The 17,023-nt window shown below is 44.3% G+C and overlaps 1 protein-coding gene across 2 annotated transcripts in view; it reads left to right on the forward strand.

Moving 5' to 3' along the window:
- Nucleotides 1-17,023, forward strand: part of MYOZ2 (myozenin 2) — a 201,131-nt gene that overhangs the window by 42,299 nt on the left and 141,809 nt on the right. For both annotated transcript variants that reach the window (XM_069230166.1, XM_069230165.1), the window contains one exon: nt 15,938-16,107. In XM_069230166.1, coding sequence (XP_069086267.1) covers nt 15,938-16,107 — 170 coding nt within the window. The remainder of the gene's footprint in view (nt 1-15,937; nt 16,108-17,023) is intronic.

The following is a 17,023-nucleotide window of genomic DNA, read 5'->3' on the forward strand; positions in this document are numbered from 1 at the left end:
AAAGGGTTTGGGTGCTAAACTCAGCAGCTTCCCAGCTTTCAGGAACAGGCAGACTTGAATCAGAAACCCCAATTTTTCAACACAATTTTGGCATTTTACTGGGACATACCCCATTTTTGCAATTTTTTGTGCTTTCAGCCTCCTTCCAGTCAGTGACAGAAATGGGCATGAAACCAATGCTGGATCCCAGTAACCTAAACATTTCTGTAACGTAGACAAAATTCTGAATTCAGCAAGGGGTCATTTGTGTAGATCCTACAAGGGTTTCCTACAGAAAATAACAACTGAAAAAGAAAAATATTGAAATTGAGTTGAAAAAAACCATGAGTTTTTCTCTATGTTTTACTCTGTAACTTTTCCCTGCAATGTCAGATTATCGAAAGCAATATACCGTTACGTCTGCTGGACTCCTCTGGTTGCGGGGATATATAGGGCTTGTAGGTTCATCAAGAACCCTAGGTACCCAGAGCCAATAAATGAGCTGCACCCTGTAGTGCGTTTTCATTCTATACCGGGTATACAGCAATTCATTTGCTGAAATATAAAGAGTAAAAAATAGCTATCAAGAAAACCTTTGTATTTCCAAAAAGGGCACAAGATAAGGTGTTGAGGAGCAGTGGTTATTTGCACATCTCTGAATTCCGGGGTGACCATACTAGCATGTGAATTACAGGGCATTTCTCAAATAGATGTCTTTTTTACACACTCTCCTATATTTGGAAGGAAAAAATGTAGAGAAAGACAAGGGGCAATAGCACTTGTTTTGCTAATCTATGTTCCCCCAAGTCTCCCGATAAAAATGATACCTAACTTGTGTGGGTAGGCCTAGCGCCTGCGTCAGGAAACGCCCCAAAACGCAACGTGGACACATCCCATTTTTTTTAAAGAAAACAGAGGTGTTTTTTGCAAAGTGCCTACCTGTAGATTTTCGCCTCTAGCTCAGCCGGCACCTAGGGAAATCTACCAAACCTGTGCATTTTTTAAAACTAGAGACCTAGGGGAATCCAAGATGGGGTGACTTGTGGGGCTCGGAACAGGTGCTGTTACCCAGAATCCTTTGCAAACCTCAAAATTTGGCTAAAAAAACACATGTTCCTCACATTTCTGTGGTAGAAAGTTCTGGAATCTGAGAGGTGCCACAAATTTCCTTCCACCCAGCGTTCCCCCAAGTCTCCCGATAAAAATGATACCTCACTTGTGTGGGTAGGCCTAGCACCCGCGACAGGAAATGCCCCAAAGCGCAACGTGGACACATCCAATTTTTTGAAAGAAAACAGAGGTGTTTTTTGCAAAGTGCCTACCTGTAGATTTTGGCCTCTAGCTCACCCGGCACCTAGGGAAACCTACCAAACCTGTACATTTCTGAAAACTAGAGACCTAGGGGAATCCAAGATGGGGTGACTTGTGGGGCTCGGACCAGGTTCTGTTACCCAGAATCCTTTGCAAACCTCAAAATTTGGCTAAAAAAACACATGTTCCTCACATTTCTTTGGCAGAAAGTTCTGGAATCTGAGAGGAGCCACAAATTTCCTTCCACCCAGCGTTCCCCCAAGTCTCCCGATAAAAATGATACCTCACTTGTGTGGGTAGGACTAGCGCCCACGAAAGGAAATGGCCCAAAACACAACGTGGACACATCACATTTTTTCATAGAAAACAGTGCCTACCTGTGGATATTGGCCTGTAGCTCAGCCGGCACCTGGGGAAACCTAGCAAACCAGTGCATTTTTGAAAACTAGAAACCCAGGGGAATCCAAGATGGGGTGACTTGCGGGGCTCTGACCAGGTTATGTTACCCAGAATCCTTTGCAAACATCAACATTTGGCCAAAAAACACTTTTTCCTCTCATTTCGGTGACAGAAAGTTCTGGAATCTGAGAGGAGCCACAAATTTCCTTCCACCCAGCGTTCCCCTAAGTCTCTCGATAACAATGGTACCTCACCTGTGTGGGTAGGCCTAGGGCCCACGAAAGGAAATGGCCCAAAACACAACGTGGACACAACATATTTTTTCACAGAAAACAGAGGTGTTTTTTGCAAAGTGCCTACCTGTGGATTTTGGCCTCTAGCTCAGCCTGGCCCAGGGGGGGCAGAAATGCTCTAAAATAAATTTGACCCCCACCCCCCCAAACCCCCCCTTCTCGGGAGCGACCCTTGCCTACGGGGTCGCTCCCCCTGCGTGACATTGGCGCCAAAAAACAAATCCCCGGTGCCTAGTGGTTTCTGCCCCCTTGGGGGCAGATTGACCTAAAATCGGCCAATCTGCCCCCAAGGGGGGCAGAAATGGTCTAAATACAATTTGACCCCCAGGGGAGCGACCCTTGCCTGATGGGTCGCTCCCCATCTCTTTAAAAACAAAAAAAACAAAAACATTTTTTTTTGCCCTGGTGCCTAGAGGTTTCTGCCCCCAGGGGGGGCAGAAATGGCCTAAAATAAATTTGCCCCCCCAACCCCCCCCCCCCCCAGGAACGACCCTTGCCTACGGGGTCGCTCCCCCTGCGTGACATTGGCGCCAAAAAACAAATCCCCAGTGCCTAGTGGTTTCTGCCCCCTTGGGGGCAGATTGACCTAAAATCGACCAATCTGCCCCCAAGGGGGGCAGAAATGGTCTAAATACAATTTGCCCCCCAGGGGAGCGACCCTTGCCTGATGGGTCACTCCCCATCTCTAAAACAACAAACAAACATAAAAAAAACACACAAAAAAAATTTGCCCTGGCGCCTAGAGGTTTCTGCCCCCCCTGGTGGCAGATCGGCCTAATAATAGTCCGATCTGCCCCCAGGGGGGGCAAAAATGGCCTAAAATAAATTTGCCTCCCAGGGGAGCGACCCTTGCCTGATGGGTCGCTCCCCATCTCTAAAAATACAAACAAACGGAAAAAAAAAAAAAAAAAAAAATCTGCCCTGGCTCCTAGAGGCCTAAAATAAATTCGCCCCCCCCCCCCCCAGAGGCGACCTTTGCCTACGGGGTCGCTCCCCCTGCGTAACATTGGCGCCAAAAAACAAATCCCCAGTGCCTAGAGGTTTCTGCCCCCTTGGGGGCAGATTGACCTAAAATCGACCAATCTGCCCCCAAGGGGGGCAGAAATGGCCTAAATACAATTTGCCCCCCAGGGGAGCGACCCTTGCCTGATGGGTCGCTCCCCATCTCTAAAAAAACAAAAAACAAAAAAACAAAAAAAAAACTATTTGCCCTGGCGCCTAGAGGTTTCTGCCCCCCCGGGGGCAGATCGGCCTAATACCAATAGGCCGATCTTCCCCCAGGGGGGGCAGAGATGGCCTAAAATAAATTTGCCCCCCCCGGGGAGCGACCCTTGCCTACAAGGTCGCTCCCCTTGCGTGACGGCGCATAAAAAAGATCCCTGGTGCCTAGTGGTTTCTGCCCCCCGATCTGCCCCCAAAGTGGGCAGAAATGGCCTAAATACAATTTGCCCTTCCAGGGGAGCGACCCTTGTCCAAGGGGTCGCTCCCCATCTGTAAAACAAAAAAACTAAAAAAATTCCTGGTGCGTAGTGGTTTCTGCCCCCCTTGGGGGCAGATCAGCCTAATCAAAATAGGCTGATCTACCCCCCAGGGGGACAGAAATGGCCTAAAATAATTCAACCCCCCCAGGGAGCGACCCTTGCCTAAGGGGTCGCTCCCCTTGCGTGAAATTCATGCAAAAAAAAAACTCCCTGGTGTCTAATGGTTTCTGCCCCACTTGGGGGCAGATTGGCCTCATCAAAATAGGCCAATCTGCCCCCAAGGGGGGCAGAAATGGCCTAAATATAATTTGTCCCCTAGGGGAGCGACCCTTGCCTAAGGGGTCGCTCCCCACCTAAAAAAAAAAGAAAACATAAAAAAAAAAAATGATCCCTGATGCCTAGAGGTTTTTGCCCCCCCTGGGGGCAGAAAAGGCCTTCCCAAAAAAATGCCCCCCCTGGGAGCGACCCTTGCCCAAGGGGTCGGTCCCCTTGCGTGAAATTCACGCAAAAAAAAAAAACTCCCTGGTGTCTAATGGTTTCTGCCCCCCTTGGGAGCAGATTGGCCTCATCAAAATAGGGGAGACCCTGTGACTAATCAGCGCACCCTCGCGCGCTGACGTCACAGGGGGGATTGGGGGGGTGGGGGGTTGAAGTGGAACGGCTTCCCCTTCCATCCCTGACTTGGGGGGGTGGGGGGAACCCCACAGAGGGAGCGCTAGCGCTCCCTCTGGGCTCTGTGCACAGGACGTAATGGTTACGTCCTGGGCACAGCAGCACTGTGCCTCAGGACATAACCATTACGTCCTGGGCACAGAACCGGTTAACGCAGATTGGTCTATCCTGCCAACACCTATCTTCCCTTTGTCTCACTGTCTGGAGCAATACACAAAGACCAACTGCCAGCAACAATAGTGATGTGCCCCAGGATAAGGCTGCAGGTACCAAATAGTTAGGACAGGAAAATGCCAAGTGGCGTTTTCAGAATGATAATTAACAATCTGACTTTAATATTAAAGATTGCATTTAATTACAATTCTTCAGACACCAAACTCGCTCTATCTACCTGGTCCCAACTAGAAGTTACAGCTCATTAAATGTACAATGTATCCTACAGGAGAGGTAGGCCTTACAGAAGAAAAAAAGAAAACATTAAAAAAAAAAAAAAAATGATCCCTGATGCCTAGAGGTTTTTGCCCCCCCTGGGGGCAGATTGGCCTAATAATAGGCCGATCTGTCCCCAGGGGGGGAGAAAAGGCCTTCCCAAAAAAATGCCCCCCCTGGGAGCGACCCTTGCCCAAGGGGTCGGTCCCCTTGCGTGAAATTCACGCAAAAAAAAAAAAACTCCCTGGTGTCTAATGGTTTCTGCCCCCCTTGGGGGCAGATTGGCCTCGTCAAAATAGGCCAATCTGCCCCCAAGGGGGGCAGAAATGGCCTAAATATAATTTGCCCCCTAGGGGAGCGACCCTTGCCTAAGGGGTCGCTCCCCACCTAAAAAGAAAAGAAAACATAACTAAAAGAAAAAAGAAAAAAAAATGATCCCTGGTGCCTAGAGGTTTCTGCCCCCACTGGCTCCAAGGGGTCGCTCCCTTTTGTTAGTTTCAGATAAATAAAAAAAAATCCCTGGTGTCTAGTGGGGTTTCAAAAGCCGGATTGCTTTTAAGACCCTGGGAGAGACTTCAAAGGGAAGGAAATACATTTCCTTCCCTTTGAAGCCCCTCCGGGCCTCCCCCATGGGATTGAAAGAGAAATGCTTTGCATTTCTCTTTCAATCGCGCTGGAAGCAAAGCTTCCAGCGCGATCGGGGAGACCCTGTGACTAATCAGCGCACGCTCGCGCGCTGACGTCACAGGGGGGGTTGGGGTTAAAGGGGAAGGGCTTCCCCTTCCATCCCTGACTTGGGCGGGGTGGGGGGGAACCCCACAGAGGGAGCGCTAGCGCTCCCTCTGGGCTCTGTGCACAGGACGTAATGGTTACGTCCTGGGCACAGCAGCACTGTGCCTCAGGACGTAACCATTACGTCCTGGGCACAGAACCGGTTAACGCAGATTGGTCTATCCTGCCAACACCTACCTTCCCTTTGTCTCACTGTCTGGAGCAATACACAAAGACCAACTGCCAGCAACAATAGTGATGTGCCCCAGGATAAGGCTGCAGGTACCAAATAGGTAGGACAGGAAAATGCCAAGTGGCGTTTTCAGAATGATAATTAACAATCTGACTTTAATATTAAAGATTGCATTTAATTACAATTCTTCAGACACCAAACTCGCTCTATCTACCTGGTCCCAACTAGAAGTTACAGCTCATTAAATGTAAAATGTATCCTACAGGAGAGGTAGGCCTTACAGTAGTGAAGTGCAAATTCAAGAATTTATGTGTAAAATGTAAAACCTAAAAGTACATGTCCAACTTTTTAAATACACTGCACCCTATCCTGTGGACTCTTTAGGACCTACCCTGAAGGTGATGTATATGTATCAAAAAGGAAGGTTTGTGCCTTGCAAAAGATTTATTTTCCAAGGTTTAAATGGAGGTTTAAAACTGCACAGAAAGCCTGTAATGTCAGACCTGACACATGTTGAAAGTGGTACTTAATGGGTGATACAACCAGTGCTGCAGGCCCACTATCAGCATTTAATTTATACGCCCTGGGCACACATAGGGCCACCTTTCTGGAGAGTTACCTGTAAATGAAATATGCCAATTGGGTGGAAGCCAATTGCACCCTGTTTTAAAGAGAGAGCACAAGCACTTTAGCCACATTAGCAGTGGCAAAGTGCGCAGAGTCCTAAAAGCCAACAAAAATGGGTTCAGTAAACAGGAGGGTGAAGGTAAAACATTTGGGGATGACCCTGAAGAAAGAATCAAGTCTAATAGTCTTGTATCTATTTTTAAACAATACATTTTCTGTTGGGTTTAAATTTGGGTTGTTAGATTCAAGTTAGAGTTCTGAGATTTATCAGGCCTACTAATCCGAACTTAGAAGTAACATAGGGGGAATGGTTTGATGTTTCCAGCTTTTTGGACTAGTGGGAATAGCCAATGAAGCAGCTCTCAAGTGAAAGAGGGACTTCTAAAGTTAATTATTACACAGTCCCCTGAAAAGTAATTTATTCACCATCTTACCAAAGTAACTTTTCTAACAAATACATTTCTGCGTAAAAATTGCATGTCTAGTGTTAGACCTGTCATCCTTAGGGTGATCTTCCCTCAAACTTTTTGGCTGTTTGCCTCATATTTTTGCTGTGTGTTTTCGTTGGCTTTAGGACTCTGAGCACTTTACCACTGCTGACCAGTACTAAAGTGCATGTGCTTCTCCACTAAGCATGGTAACATTGGTGTAGCCACAATTAGCATATTTAATTTGCTTGTAAGTCCCTTCTAAACTGGTATACCATAGACCCAGGGCCTGTAAATTAAATGCTCCTAGTGGCTTGCAGCACTGGTTATGACACCCACTTAAGTAGCCTTTCAAATATCTTAGGCCCGCCATTGCAGAGTCTGTGTATGCGGTTTCACTGCCACTTCAACTTGGAATTTAAATCATCTTTCCAAGCCTGCAACTGCCCGTTTATTACATATATTTCATCCCTAAGGTAGGCCCCAGATAGCCCATAGGGCAGTGTGCTATGTAAGTTAAAGGGAGGGACATTTATTTTTATGATTTTGATGTCCTGGTAGTGAAAAACTCCCTAAGTTGTTTTTCACTACTGTGAAACCTGCTCTTCTCATAGGTCAGCATTGGGATTGCCTTAATATACTTTTAAGCTGCAATTCCTGATCAGAAAAGAGTAGCTACATCATGTTTCAGATCATTGCAATGATAATGATAGATCCTCTTTTCTGGTAAAGCCGGATTTAACATTACTATTTTTCAAATGCCACTTTTAGAAAGCGGGCATTTCTCTGCACTTACTGCTCTGCTCTGTCTCACATCTGGGGTGGGTGACAGCTACGCTTTGTGCATTCCCTATAGACAACCACAAACACAGGAAGATTAGGTGTGTCTAAGCACTCATCTACATTCATCTGCATACTGATGGCTCTTCCTGGGCAGGAAGGGTGGTGGGAAGCTGACACACTTGAACAGTAAAGTGCACAGGGCTTATGAGCCACCCTGCTGCCTGCTGATCTGTGCCCTGCTGAGGAAGAACTGGACACACTCATCTGACCCAGAGTAACTCCAAGGGCTTACTGGCTTGCCCCCTTTTTTTCTGCAATCTCAGGGACATCAAAGGCTGCCTGCAACTCTGCTTCTGCTGCTGGACTGTGCTATGTGTGAGTCCTACCCTAGCATGAGGTGACAATCCAGTCCAGGGCCTCTGAAGTGGGCTTTGCAGCTGTTTTGCTGAAAGAATTGATGCATCTGAGCCATTGCACCGCTTGGAAACGATGCAATGCCCTTCGGCACATTGCCAATTCGATGATGATGCAGGACCTGACAGGGTGGTTCGATGACAACGCAACTCTGATCCGAGGGCATTGCTGTGCAGCTCGGTGAAGATACACTGCAGACATCTCCACAGAGTTTGATGTTGATGAGGGCCCCGATTATGAGGCTTGACATCGACGCATCAACCCAATTGCACGGATCAGAACCAACGCATCACCTTCGCATCGCTCCTTGACGTCATCACTTGCTCCATTCAAGGTATTTTCTCAGTGGGCTCTGCGTAAGTCTTGTAGCCAGCCTGCCCTCTGTTGTGGCCGGCCTGAACTTTTGACCTCAAGTAACCTTTTAGTGCTATTGACTTCTAAGCACTATTTTTTTGTTTATTCTTTAAAAAGTAATATTTTGAATTCTACTGATTGGATTTTTGACATTGTGGTCTCAATTTACTCATAAAATTATTCTCTATTTTCTAAACCTCTGTGGAGTGTTTTTGTGGTGTTTTCATTGTGTTACTGTGGGTGAGTGTTGCAAAAATACTTTACACATTGCCTCTTTAGATAAGCCTGACTGCTCTGTGCCAAACTACTGAAGGGGAAGCACAAATTGTCTTTAAGTGTGTATCTAGTTTACCCTGACTAAAAGTGGTGGTTGATGATTGTACAGTGTGCATTCTCTGACAACCAGAAACCTCAGTTCTAACATCTAGCAACCAGTGGACAGATTTATTTTGAAGCGACATGTGATCTTCCTTCTGGAGGTGCGCTAGTTTGGAGACATTCTCCATCACAATAATGTGCGGAATGCATTCTGGGGGAATCTTAGGGTATGCACCATTTACCGTAGGACGCTTTGAGCTCACAGGAGTTATACTCCGTGGAGAAGTGTGGCACAGTGGTTAGAGCAGCAGACCCTCATGCAAAGATCTGGCCTGGTACCAGGGTTCAATTCCCACCTCGGCTGGTCTTGGGCTCAATTCCCTTGGACCAGATATTTCTCACCTCAGTGCTTAATCTAATTAATGGGTCCCACTCTTGGCAATACCTTGCTTAATCTCCACAACAGCGCTTGGATGCCTGGCTTCACCCTGGGGCTGTCCAGGAGTGGGTGCCTCACAGGGAAAAGCCAGGAGGGGTTCCACAGTGGTATGCATACAGCACCTTGAGACTCTGATGGGTGAGAAGTGCAAATTTTACAGTTTTTACACACGTCACCCAGATGGAGGCTGATCCCTTTGGGTGCCATATCAGTTAATGTCAGGCAGTGCCTTCTTCATATTATTACCCCCTCAAAGGCCTGAGTTATTAAATATGTAGTTTTGAGCTGCATTCCCTGGTGGCCATGTCCCCGCCGTAGAGTTCTCAGATTGCTTACTTGATGCTTAACTGGGGGTATTACGAAGGGTTATACAAAAAATTGTAAATCTATCTTCCAGGTCCTTTATTTTGCCAAGGATTTGCGAGCAAAAACCATTAAACAATTTATCCAATTTATCAAGCTTTTCAAGGCATTTGCACAGTAATCCTTAAATCTACGAATCTACTAGCCTTGAATGCAAACAGAGCTGGCAGGGCCTTTTTACCAACTGTGCTACCTCACTTTTTGTCTAGGGTATTGAATGCGGTGTCCGGGTATTTAATGTGGGGCCTCAAAGCTTTCTCGCCCCCCCTCACCCAAAATTATCCTTTTTGTTGGTGGGCTAGTGGGTGTGTAGAGGCCACTGATATATTGTCTGTCATTGGGTTTTGTGTTAAACATGGATTCGTAGTGTAAAAAGTAATGTCTTGAACTCCACCTTGAGTTATAGAAAGATTCAGGTGCCTCTCTATTGACAAGCAGGTTGGTGACATGCAATGCAGCTGTTTGTGTCATAAGAGAAAGAGATGGATCTCTCAATGTAGCATATAGCCTACCCGCAACCTGCCTTACCTCTGAGTCAATAGCCTTCATAACTGAAGACAGATAGTTCTTAATTGACTTTGTAAATGCACTTTTCTTACTTAAACTTACAGGTGGATTACACTTCTGTTTCCCCATGTTGTTGCAAGCAGCTTACAATGTTATGAGAAAAATAAATGGAAGTACTGCAATAATTATCATTGGACCTTGGCATCCCAAAAATGTAAAGCCAAGAGGTGGAGCCCATACACTTTTGGGTGTGGATGAGCCCAGATAGGCCTGCTCATGGCCCGTTCTCCCCCTGAGCACTTGTCCTGGGACATCTCACATGTATCCCATGGCGTGGGCTGAAGAAGGTCAATTTAATGGTCCCTGCCCTGCCTCCACTGTTCCCACTGGAGCAGGGACAAGATTGATTTGCATATTGCTGGGTCCAAACTGTGGTGGCATGGTGGGTGAAAAACAATGGATTGGGATGTGGCCCTGACTGACTGCCAGCGGTTCAGATTACTTCAAGATTACTTCAAGTACTCCATTCTTCACCTTGTTTTTTGTTGTTTGGTTGCTGTGTAGTGTGGCCTGTAGTGCAATCTAGGGTGAAGAGCCACAGGCAAGGGCTTCTAGTACTAGTGTGGACCGGATTCATCATATAGTTTAGAGACTACACCGCTTTGCGGGACTTGGGATTTTGGGTGCCTGTTTTTCCAAATCTCGTGCAAAGAGGTGCATTTTAAGGGATCGAGAAGTGTGTTCCTTTGTGAACTCAAGGGTGTCTCTGGTTACTAAAGATTATCTTCATTTGCCTGACATGACAAAAATTCCCCTCCACCCTAGTTGGCACGAAACCCAAACTCTTCTCTGTGCACAGAAGGTGCTCTAGGAAGTTGCCTGCTTTATTATTTGGACTTGTGTGATTCTGTCTTGAAACCAGTACAAAAGAGAGGCAAAATATATGTGACAATTTTGCACTTTCAGACTATGGGAGCAGCAGCGGCTGCCACTGAACAGGGATGGCGGGCCGGGACAGTGCGACAGGACAGGGGGGTTTAAAAAAAAAAAAATCACTTACCTTCAAGGGCAGATGCGTTTGTCTCCCCTTCATCCTCTTCCTCCTCCCTGCTGCACAGGCTCCCAGCCAATCACGACACTGCTGTCACCAGCTACAGCAGCGTCGTGATTGGTCTGGGCGGCTTGATTCCCCGCTCAGACTGGGAATGGGAGCCTGAGCATTCTCTCCACTCAGCTCTGCAATACATCCTGGTAGAGAACATGCAAAGTGCGCGCCAACACGGCCGGCCAAGCAGACATGCGCATTTATTGTGGTGCATAGCCCTCCTCCGGCCCCCTCCCTCCAGCCCAGCCCATCCCACTGCGCACCTTAATACAAGGAAAAATAAAATGATAATAACAAAGTGTACGTTATTACCATTTTATTTTTCCTTTTTGGAAAATCCAGCGGGGGTGAAGATCCTCCGCCTTATAGAAGGAGCCGCCCCTGTTTAGGAGATGAATGCTGCTGCAGAGAAAACTATTTACTTTTTTTGGAACAGTCCTTTCCCTTTCTGTCAATGTTTGTGGCAGTGCATCCCAAGGATTCATAACCACTGCAAATACATACTGCTATTTGATTTAGATACGGGCAGTATAACATTATTCAAATGAACTATTTCTTAGTTCTAAATCTACTTTGTCAAAGAAAAATTGTTCAGTTCCACGACATTGTAAGACAACTGAACTCAAAAGAACGAACGTCTGTTTTCCCTCAACTGCACAAACTCTGCAACTATTTTATATTTCTCTAGAGAAGAAAGTCTTCAAGGCCGTGCCTAAATAAAATAAGATGTAAAAAAAAGGAACTCTATCTTTCACGTGGCTTCAAAAACAGAAACCCCTCGAATTTTTTTCTGTATTTCAAATGACTATCTGTAGACTGTATCAGGAGTACACTACAGATAGCCCATCACTTTCCAAGCAAAGGTACTTAAGGGCAGAATAAAGCTCCCACATTTGTGATATCTGAAACATGTGTTCTTAACTATAATGTACTAAAACGTTATGAGCACCACAATCAAATTACGTCAGAAGAGAAGTCTAGTTGGAACATATGCTGTCCCTTTGGGGAAACATACCAAGAAAGACAGCATAAAATTGTCGTGGAAGGTTTGCGGAAGCAGTTTCTCATAAAATTGTTTTGGAAGATTTGCAGACAGGGGCGGCTCCTCCACTAAGGCGGAGGAGCATTGTACCACTGGTTTATCCAAAAAGGAAAAATAAAAATGATAATAACGAACATTACGTGATGATAATTTTATTTTTCCTTGTAGGGCGGGGTGGGGTGGGGCTGTGTTGGAGAGAGGGGGCCAGAGGAGAGCTATGTGTACAGAAAGTGCACCTTTCTTTTTGGCCGGCCGTGTTCAGCTGGCCAAAAAGACATGCGCACTTTGCATGTTCTCTACCCAGCTGTGCACAAGCTCCCATTGCCAGTCTGAATGGCGAAGGAGGCCGCTGTGACCATTCGATGCTGCTTTCAGTGTTGTGATTGGCTGGGAGCCTGTGCAGCCGGGAAGAGGACGGAGGGGAGAGGAACGCCTCTTCCCTTGAAGGTAAGTGTTTCTTTTTTTTTTTATTAATTTATTTTTTAATGCCCCGTCCCTTTGGCTCTGTCCTCCCCATCTCCCCAGTTAAGTGGCAGCCGCCACTGTTTGCAGAAGCAGTTTTTTCAAACTGACTAATGAGTCCAAATTTCTTTTAATGACTGAAGGCTTGATTTATAAGCCTGCAGCAGGAATACTCTGTCACATCCTGTGGGGACAGTAATATGGTTGTGACGGAGTAGTCCCCTCTGCCAAGCTCTAAATCAGGCTCTTACTTTGAAAAAAAATCCATATACTCACACTTAATACCATAAAACTCTCAAATATGAAAGCTTTCAAACGAAACATTACAATTTGTACTTTGTAAACCCTTGCGCAACATTATGCCTGCGCCAGGCATAATGTATGCAAGCGGGGTGTTCCAGCGTTAGGAGGCCCACAAAATATAGCACAGAGAAATGTATCCCATTTCACTGCCCCATTTTTGGCATAATATTTAATGCTTGCTCATAGCAGGCGTTAAAATGATGCTCCCATAGAAACCTACGGGCCTCCTTGCACTTTGCTACACTTGTGGCAAAATTAGTGTAGCAAAGCGCCATAATGTCAAAAATGTTGACACGTTTGTGCTAATGACCAACATGGTATGCCGCATTATAAATACGGTGCAACCATGTTGTCCTTAAGTGCCAGTAAGTGGGGGTGCAGAAAAAGTGGTGCATCAGCTCTGATGAGCCACTTTTTCTTAAATATGGGTCATGGTTTTGTTGATTCATTGAGCCATTTTGCTGTAAATTTATTGAATTGCAGAACTGCCAAGAACACAATGCTGTGAACATGAGTATATCAAGACCACGTCTTCCTTCTCCCCATCAATGGGCTATTGAACCCCCTTGGACTAGGTCAATGTTGGTAAGAAGACCCAGACTGAAGGAAAAAGTGTGAGGAGATGGAGAAAGGGAGACACACTCCTGCAGGTTCACTTTAGAAAATCTGGATTGGATTACAGGATGCAGCATCTCAAGTATCAAACTGTAGTTAGGGAAGTCTCCAACTATAGGTGAGAGAACACAGACAAATACAGGTCCGATGCAATACAAACAAAATGTGCGGCAAAGGTGGTATGCTGTAACTAGCTCCAGAGCCTTCTTTATGCCCCATTCAGGAGCCAAAACGAGATGTTAAGCCACTGTGGCACTGGGAAGCAAGACAAATGGGAAAAGAGACAAACTGACAAGAGAGTATAAAGGCAGATAACAGGACAACAACAAACTAGAGAATCCAGGTAACCAAATAGGGACAAAAACAACAAAGGTGTAGGAAAGTAAGAAGCCAACAACAATCAGTGTTGGCAGACAAGGGAGAGCTGTACAGTTTGGGTCTAATGATCATACAGTGGATGGGGCTGTCCACTGGAACCACCCCCTCCACGTTTCCAGATTTCTGGATTAATTGTATCCTAACCTGTCCAGTGACCTGAGAATAATTCTCAAATTGAATTTCAAGTACAATCATCGTAGAGACCAGAGTTTTGCATTGTGTATGTATTCCTCCTTACTGGGAAGTATTTTGTATTGCCCACAAGTGATACTCAATTTCAAATGCATTATTTTGTTGTTGTCTTCAATATCATAATGCTAGTGGCAAGAAAGTCTTAATTTCATGGTGCAAAGATTTGGTTATGACCTATGAATATTTGATAACCAAGGTAGTTCATAGAATGGTTCATTTCCATTAGATCCTGCAATTCAACCTGAAGTACTCTGGCCTTGGGTTGGCCAACAGATTAGTTCAAAATCTTACAGGTTTCAATGCCTAATAATGAGCCACATTTGCACCGTAACTTTTTTCGTAACATCAAAAATAATGTAGAATGGGGTAGACTGTTTATCTTCCTAATATTCAGAGTGGCTACAAGAGGAATACAAATCTGCATTTGCCAAGGTTTATCTCCATAATGAGCAATAGACATCCCCATGAGCTGATGAACAATCACAGGAGCAACAAAGGACTTCCTTCCATCCTACAGTGAAAGTGCATAGGAAATAATCTGCATATCTATGGCATTATTTTCTAGTTGAAATGTTTAATTTCCTCTATTATTCAATCTCAAACCTACAGAATCAAACTCTATGACCTGTACCAATTGAATATTATTGAATCTTAAAGTTTCATTGGAATATAAAGATTCCCAAATATTCCTAACTTGGCAGAATATAGGGAAATCTTTTATTCAGTCAGTAATTTTTAAGAATTATAACAAAATATGCAACTTTGCATAATCACAACGTCCCATGCCTAAAGCAGACATGATGGCTTAAAAGAATTGAAACATTAACAAATTAGCTTAAATGAATTAACAAATTATAATACAGCTGCTCTTGCTTTTGCGGGGCCTAATATTCATAGTTTTATGGCATATTATGAGATATCAGTAGCAAAATGTAATAGTAAGGGATCAGCTTTGAGTCATGAGGACCAGATGATAGGATATATTGACTGAACTGATTCAGCAGATAGGCAACTCTTTAAGGCATCAAGCAGACAGGACAGAAATTTAACTACACTACGTGATGGGCTAATTGGTCAAAGTAGGTGTGATCTTTTCATCTTTACATAAAATCTTGAAGTAAACTGCCAGAGAATATTGATTAAGTTGTGGCATTACTTTTTGCTGGTGACGTCATCGGTGTGCTGTATGTCAATCATATACTCAAAATAATGATCAACGAAAATAAGTCACATAAGGGACTATTCAATATATATTTATGTTTTTTAACTGGTTAACAACTTTAAATTGTCCCTAGATAATGTGAACTATCTATATGAAGGATTCAATAGAAAGTGGTAGATTGAGAGTTAAGTGGAAATGACAGGTACAGTTTCAGTGTTTTTAGTATACTTTGAAAAACGAAAATAAATATGTATACCTATGAGTTTCAGTTTTATTTTATACATTCATCGGCATGGTTCTACTCTCCCCAGTTGTACTATGAATGCTTCGGTAAAAGTTACACATTTTGTATCCACATCCAAATTTGCACATAGAGATTCATTTATTGACTGCATGCCTCTAACTATGAATATTTGCTCTTTTTTTCATAAGAAACCTAAAAAACCAAAACAGTATTTAAAAGACTTTGGAAATAAAATGGCCAACTGTGTTATCATAGAATTTGGGCTTTAAAAAGCACTTGTGCAAAAATGATTGAACTATCTGCTGTGTGTTTGGACATCAAAAATTGCTTGATGATATCTGTCATGTTTGTGATGGAGTAACCTGCCCACAACAATCTAATCAGTCCCTATTTCCGCAGTACACACTGCATGTTAAAATAACTCTGGGCACTGATTATATCTTCAACTTGATGTATGCAATATTATCAGAATTAGGATCAAAGCTTTCGCCTCTGGCATAGTATGGCATGTTTTGTAAGCACTTGCTTTTTGTATCCATCTGCATGTGGCTACCGTTTCATTGTCATAAAGATAAAATAAAAAATCATGTTTAGCTATCATTTTGGAAACAAATCTCTAAAACAAGAGACACGCCTGTGAGGACTGAGTTTGTTGGTCTGTGTTTTGTTTCAGAATTAAATGGATTGGACCTTGGAAAAAAGATGAGCATTCCTCAGGACATCATGCTGGAGGAATTGTCCGTGCTCAGCAACAGAGGTGCACAGCTCTTTAAGATGCGCCAGCGGAGATCTGATAAGTACACCTTCGAGAACTTTCCATATTCATTAAAGGCACAAATTAAAGTAAGTAATGTCTAAAAACACTTTCACCCCTGGACTCCGTGAGATGCATATAACGTGTATAGGTGCCCACAGGTTGTGCACTTTTGTATGCAGCATCCACAGCAATACACATTTGCCATGCTGCAATATTCATATCCGACTTTGATGTGCAGGAACATCCACCATGTCGTGGATATGAACTTCATTTGCACAAGTCTCAGTCTACCAGGATGCACTGAGGGTCAGGCACGTGGAATGGTATGGTGAAAGGAGATGGTTAAATGGTACCACTCAGAAAAGCTATTTCTAGATCTCATGTGGATAGAATGGCATTTCCAGCAGCGAGGTCCAATTACAGTTGGTTGGTCATATATATTCTTGAGGCATCTGTCTATTTTTTCTATTTTTTCTTCTGTATTGGAGTACAATTCTTCAAGGCCCGATTTAGAGTTTGGCAGATGGATTACTCTGTCACAAATGTGATGGATATCCCATCCGCCGTATTACAATGCCTTTAGAATATAATGGAAACGTAACATGGCAGACTGGATATCCGTTGTGTTTATGACCACCATCCGTCAAACTCTATATCAGGCCCTTAGGATTTCATGAATAAAGAGGAAAAGCACTGAACCCTCCCCCCAATCAGAAGCTTTGTATGAAGGGTTCAGAAGGGAGGGTGTGAGTAGACTGACATAAATAGTGCTTAGTTCGAGCTAGTGTTGCTGGTGGGGGGCCACCATCACTCATTTCTGGGGACCTGCACTTATTTTTCTGCATTAGACATTTACTGAGACCAAGAAAAGGAAAATCACACAAAACGGGAAGACAGAAGAAGAGAAAAACAGAAAAACGTCACAAAGGGAGAAACAGGTACCTGAAAGAATGAGATTAAGGGGCAGGGAGTGCAAGTAATGAATTAAAAAGGCATGAGGTG

The sequence above is a fragment of the Pleurodeles waltl genome, chromosome 1_1 (assembly GCF_031143425.1).
Source record: "Pleurodeles waltl isolate 20211129_DDA chromosome 1_1, aPleWal1.hap1.20221129, whole genome shotgun sequence".
Taxonomy (NCBI): domain Eukaryota; kingdom Metazoa; phylum Chordata; class Amphibia; order Caudata; family Salamandridae; genus Pleurodeles; species Pleurodeles waltl.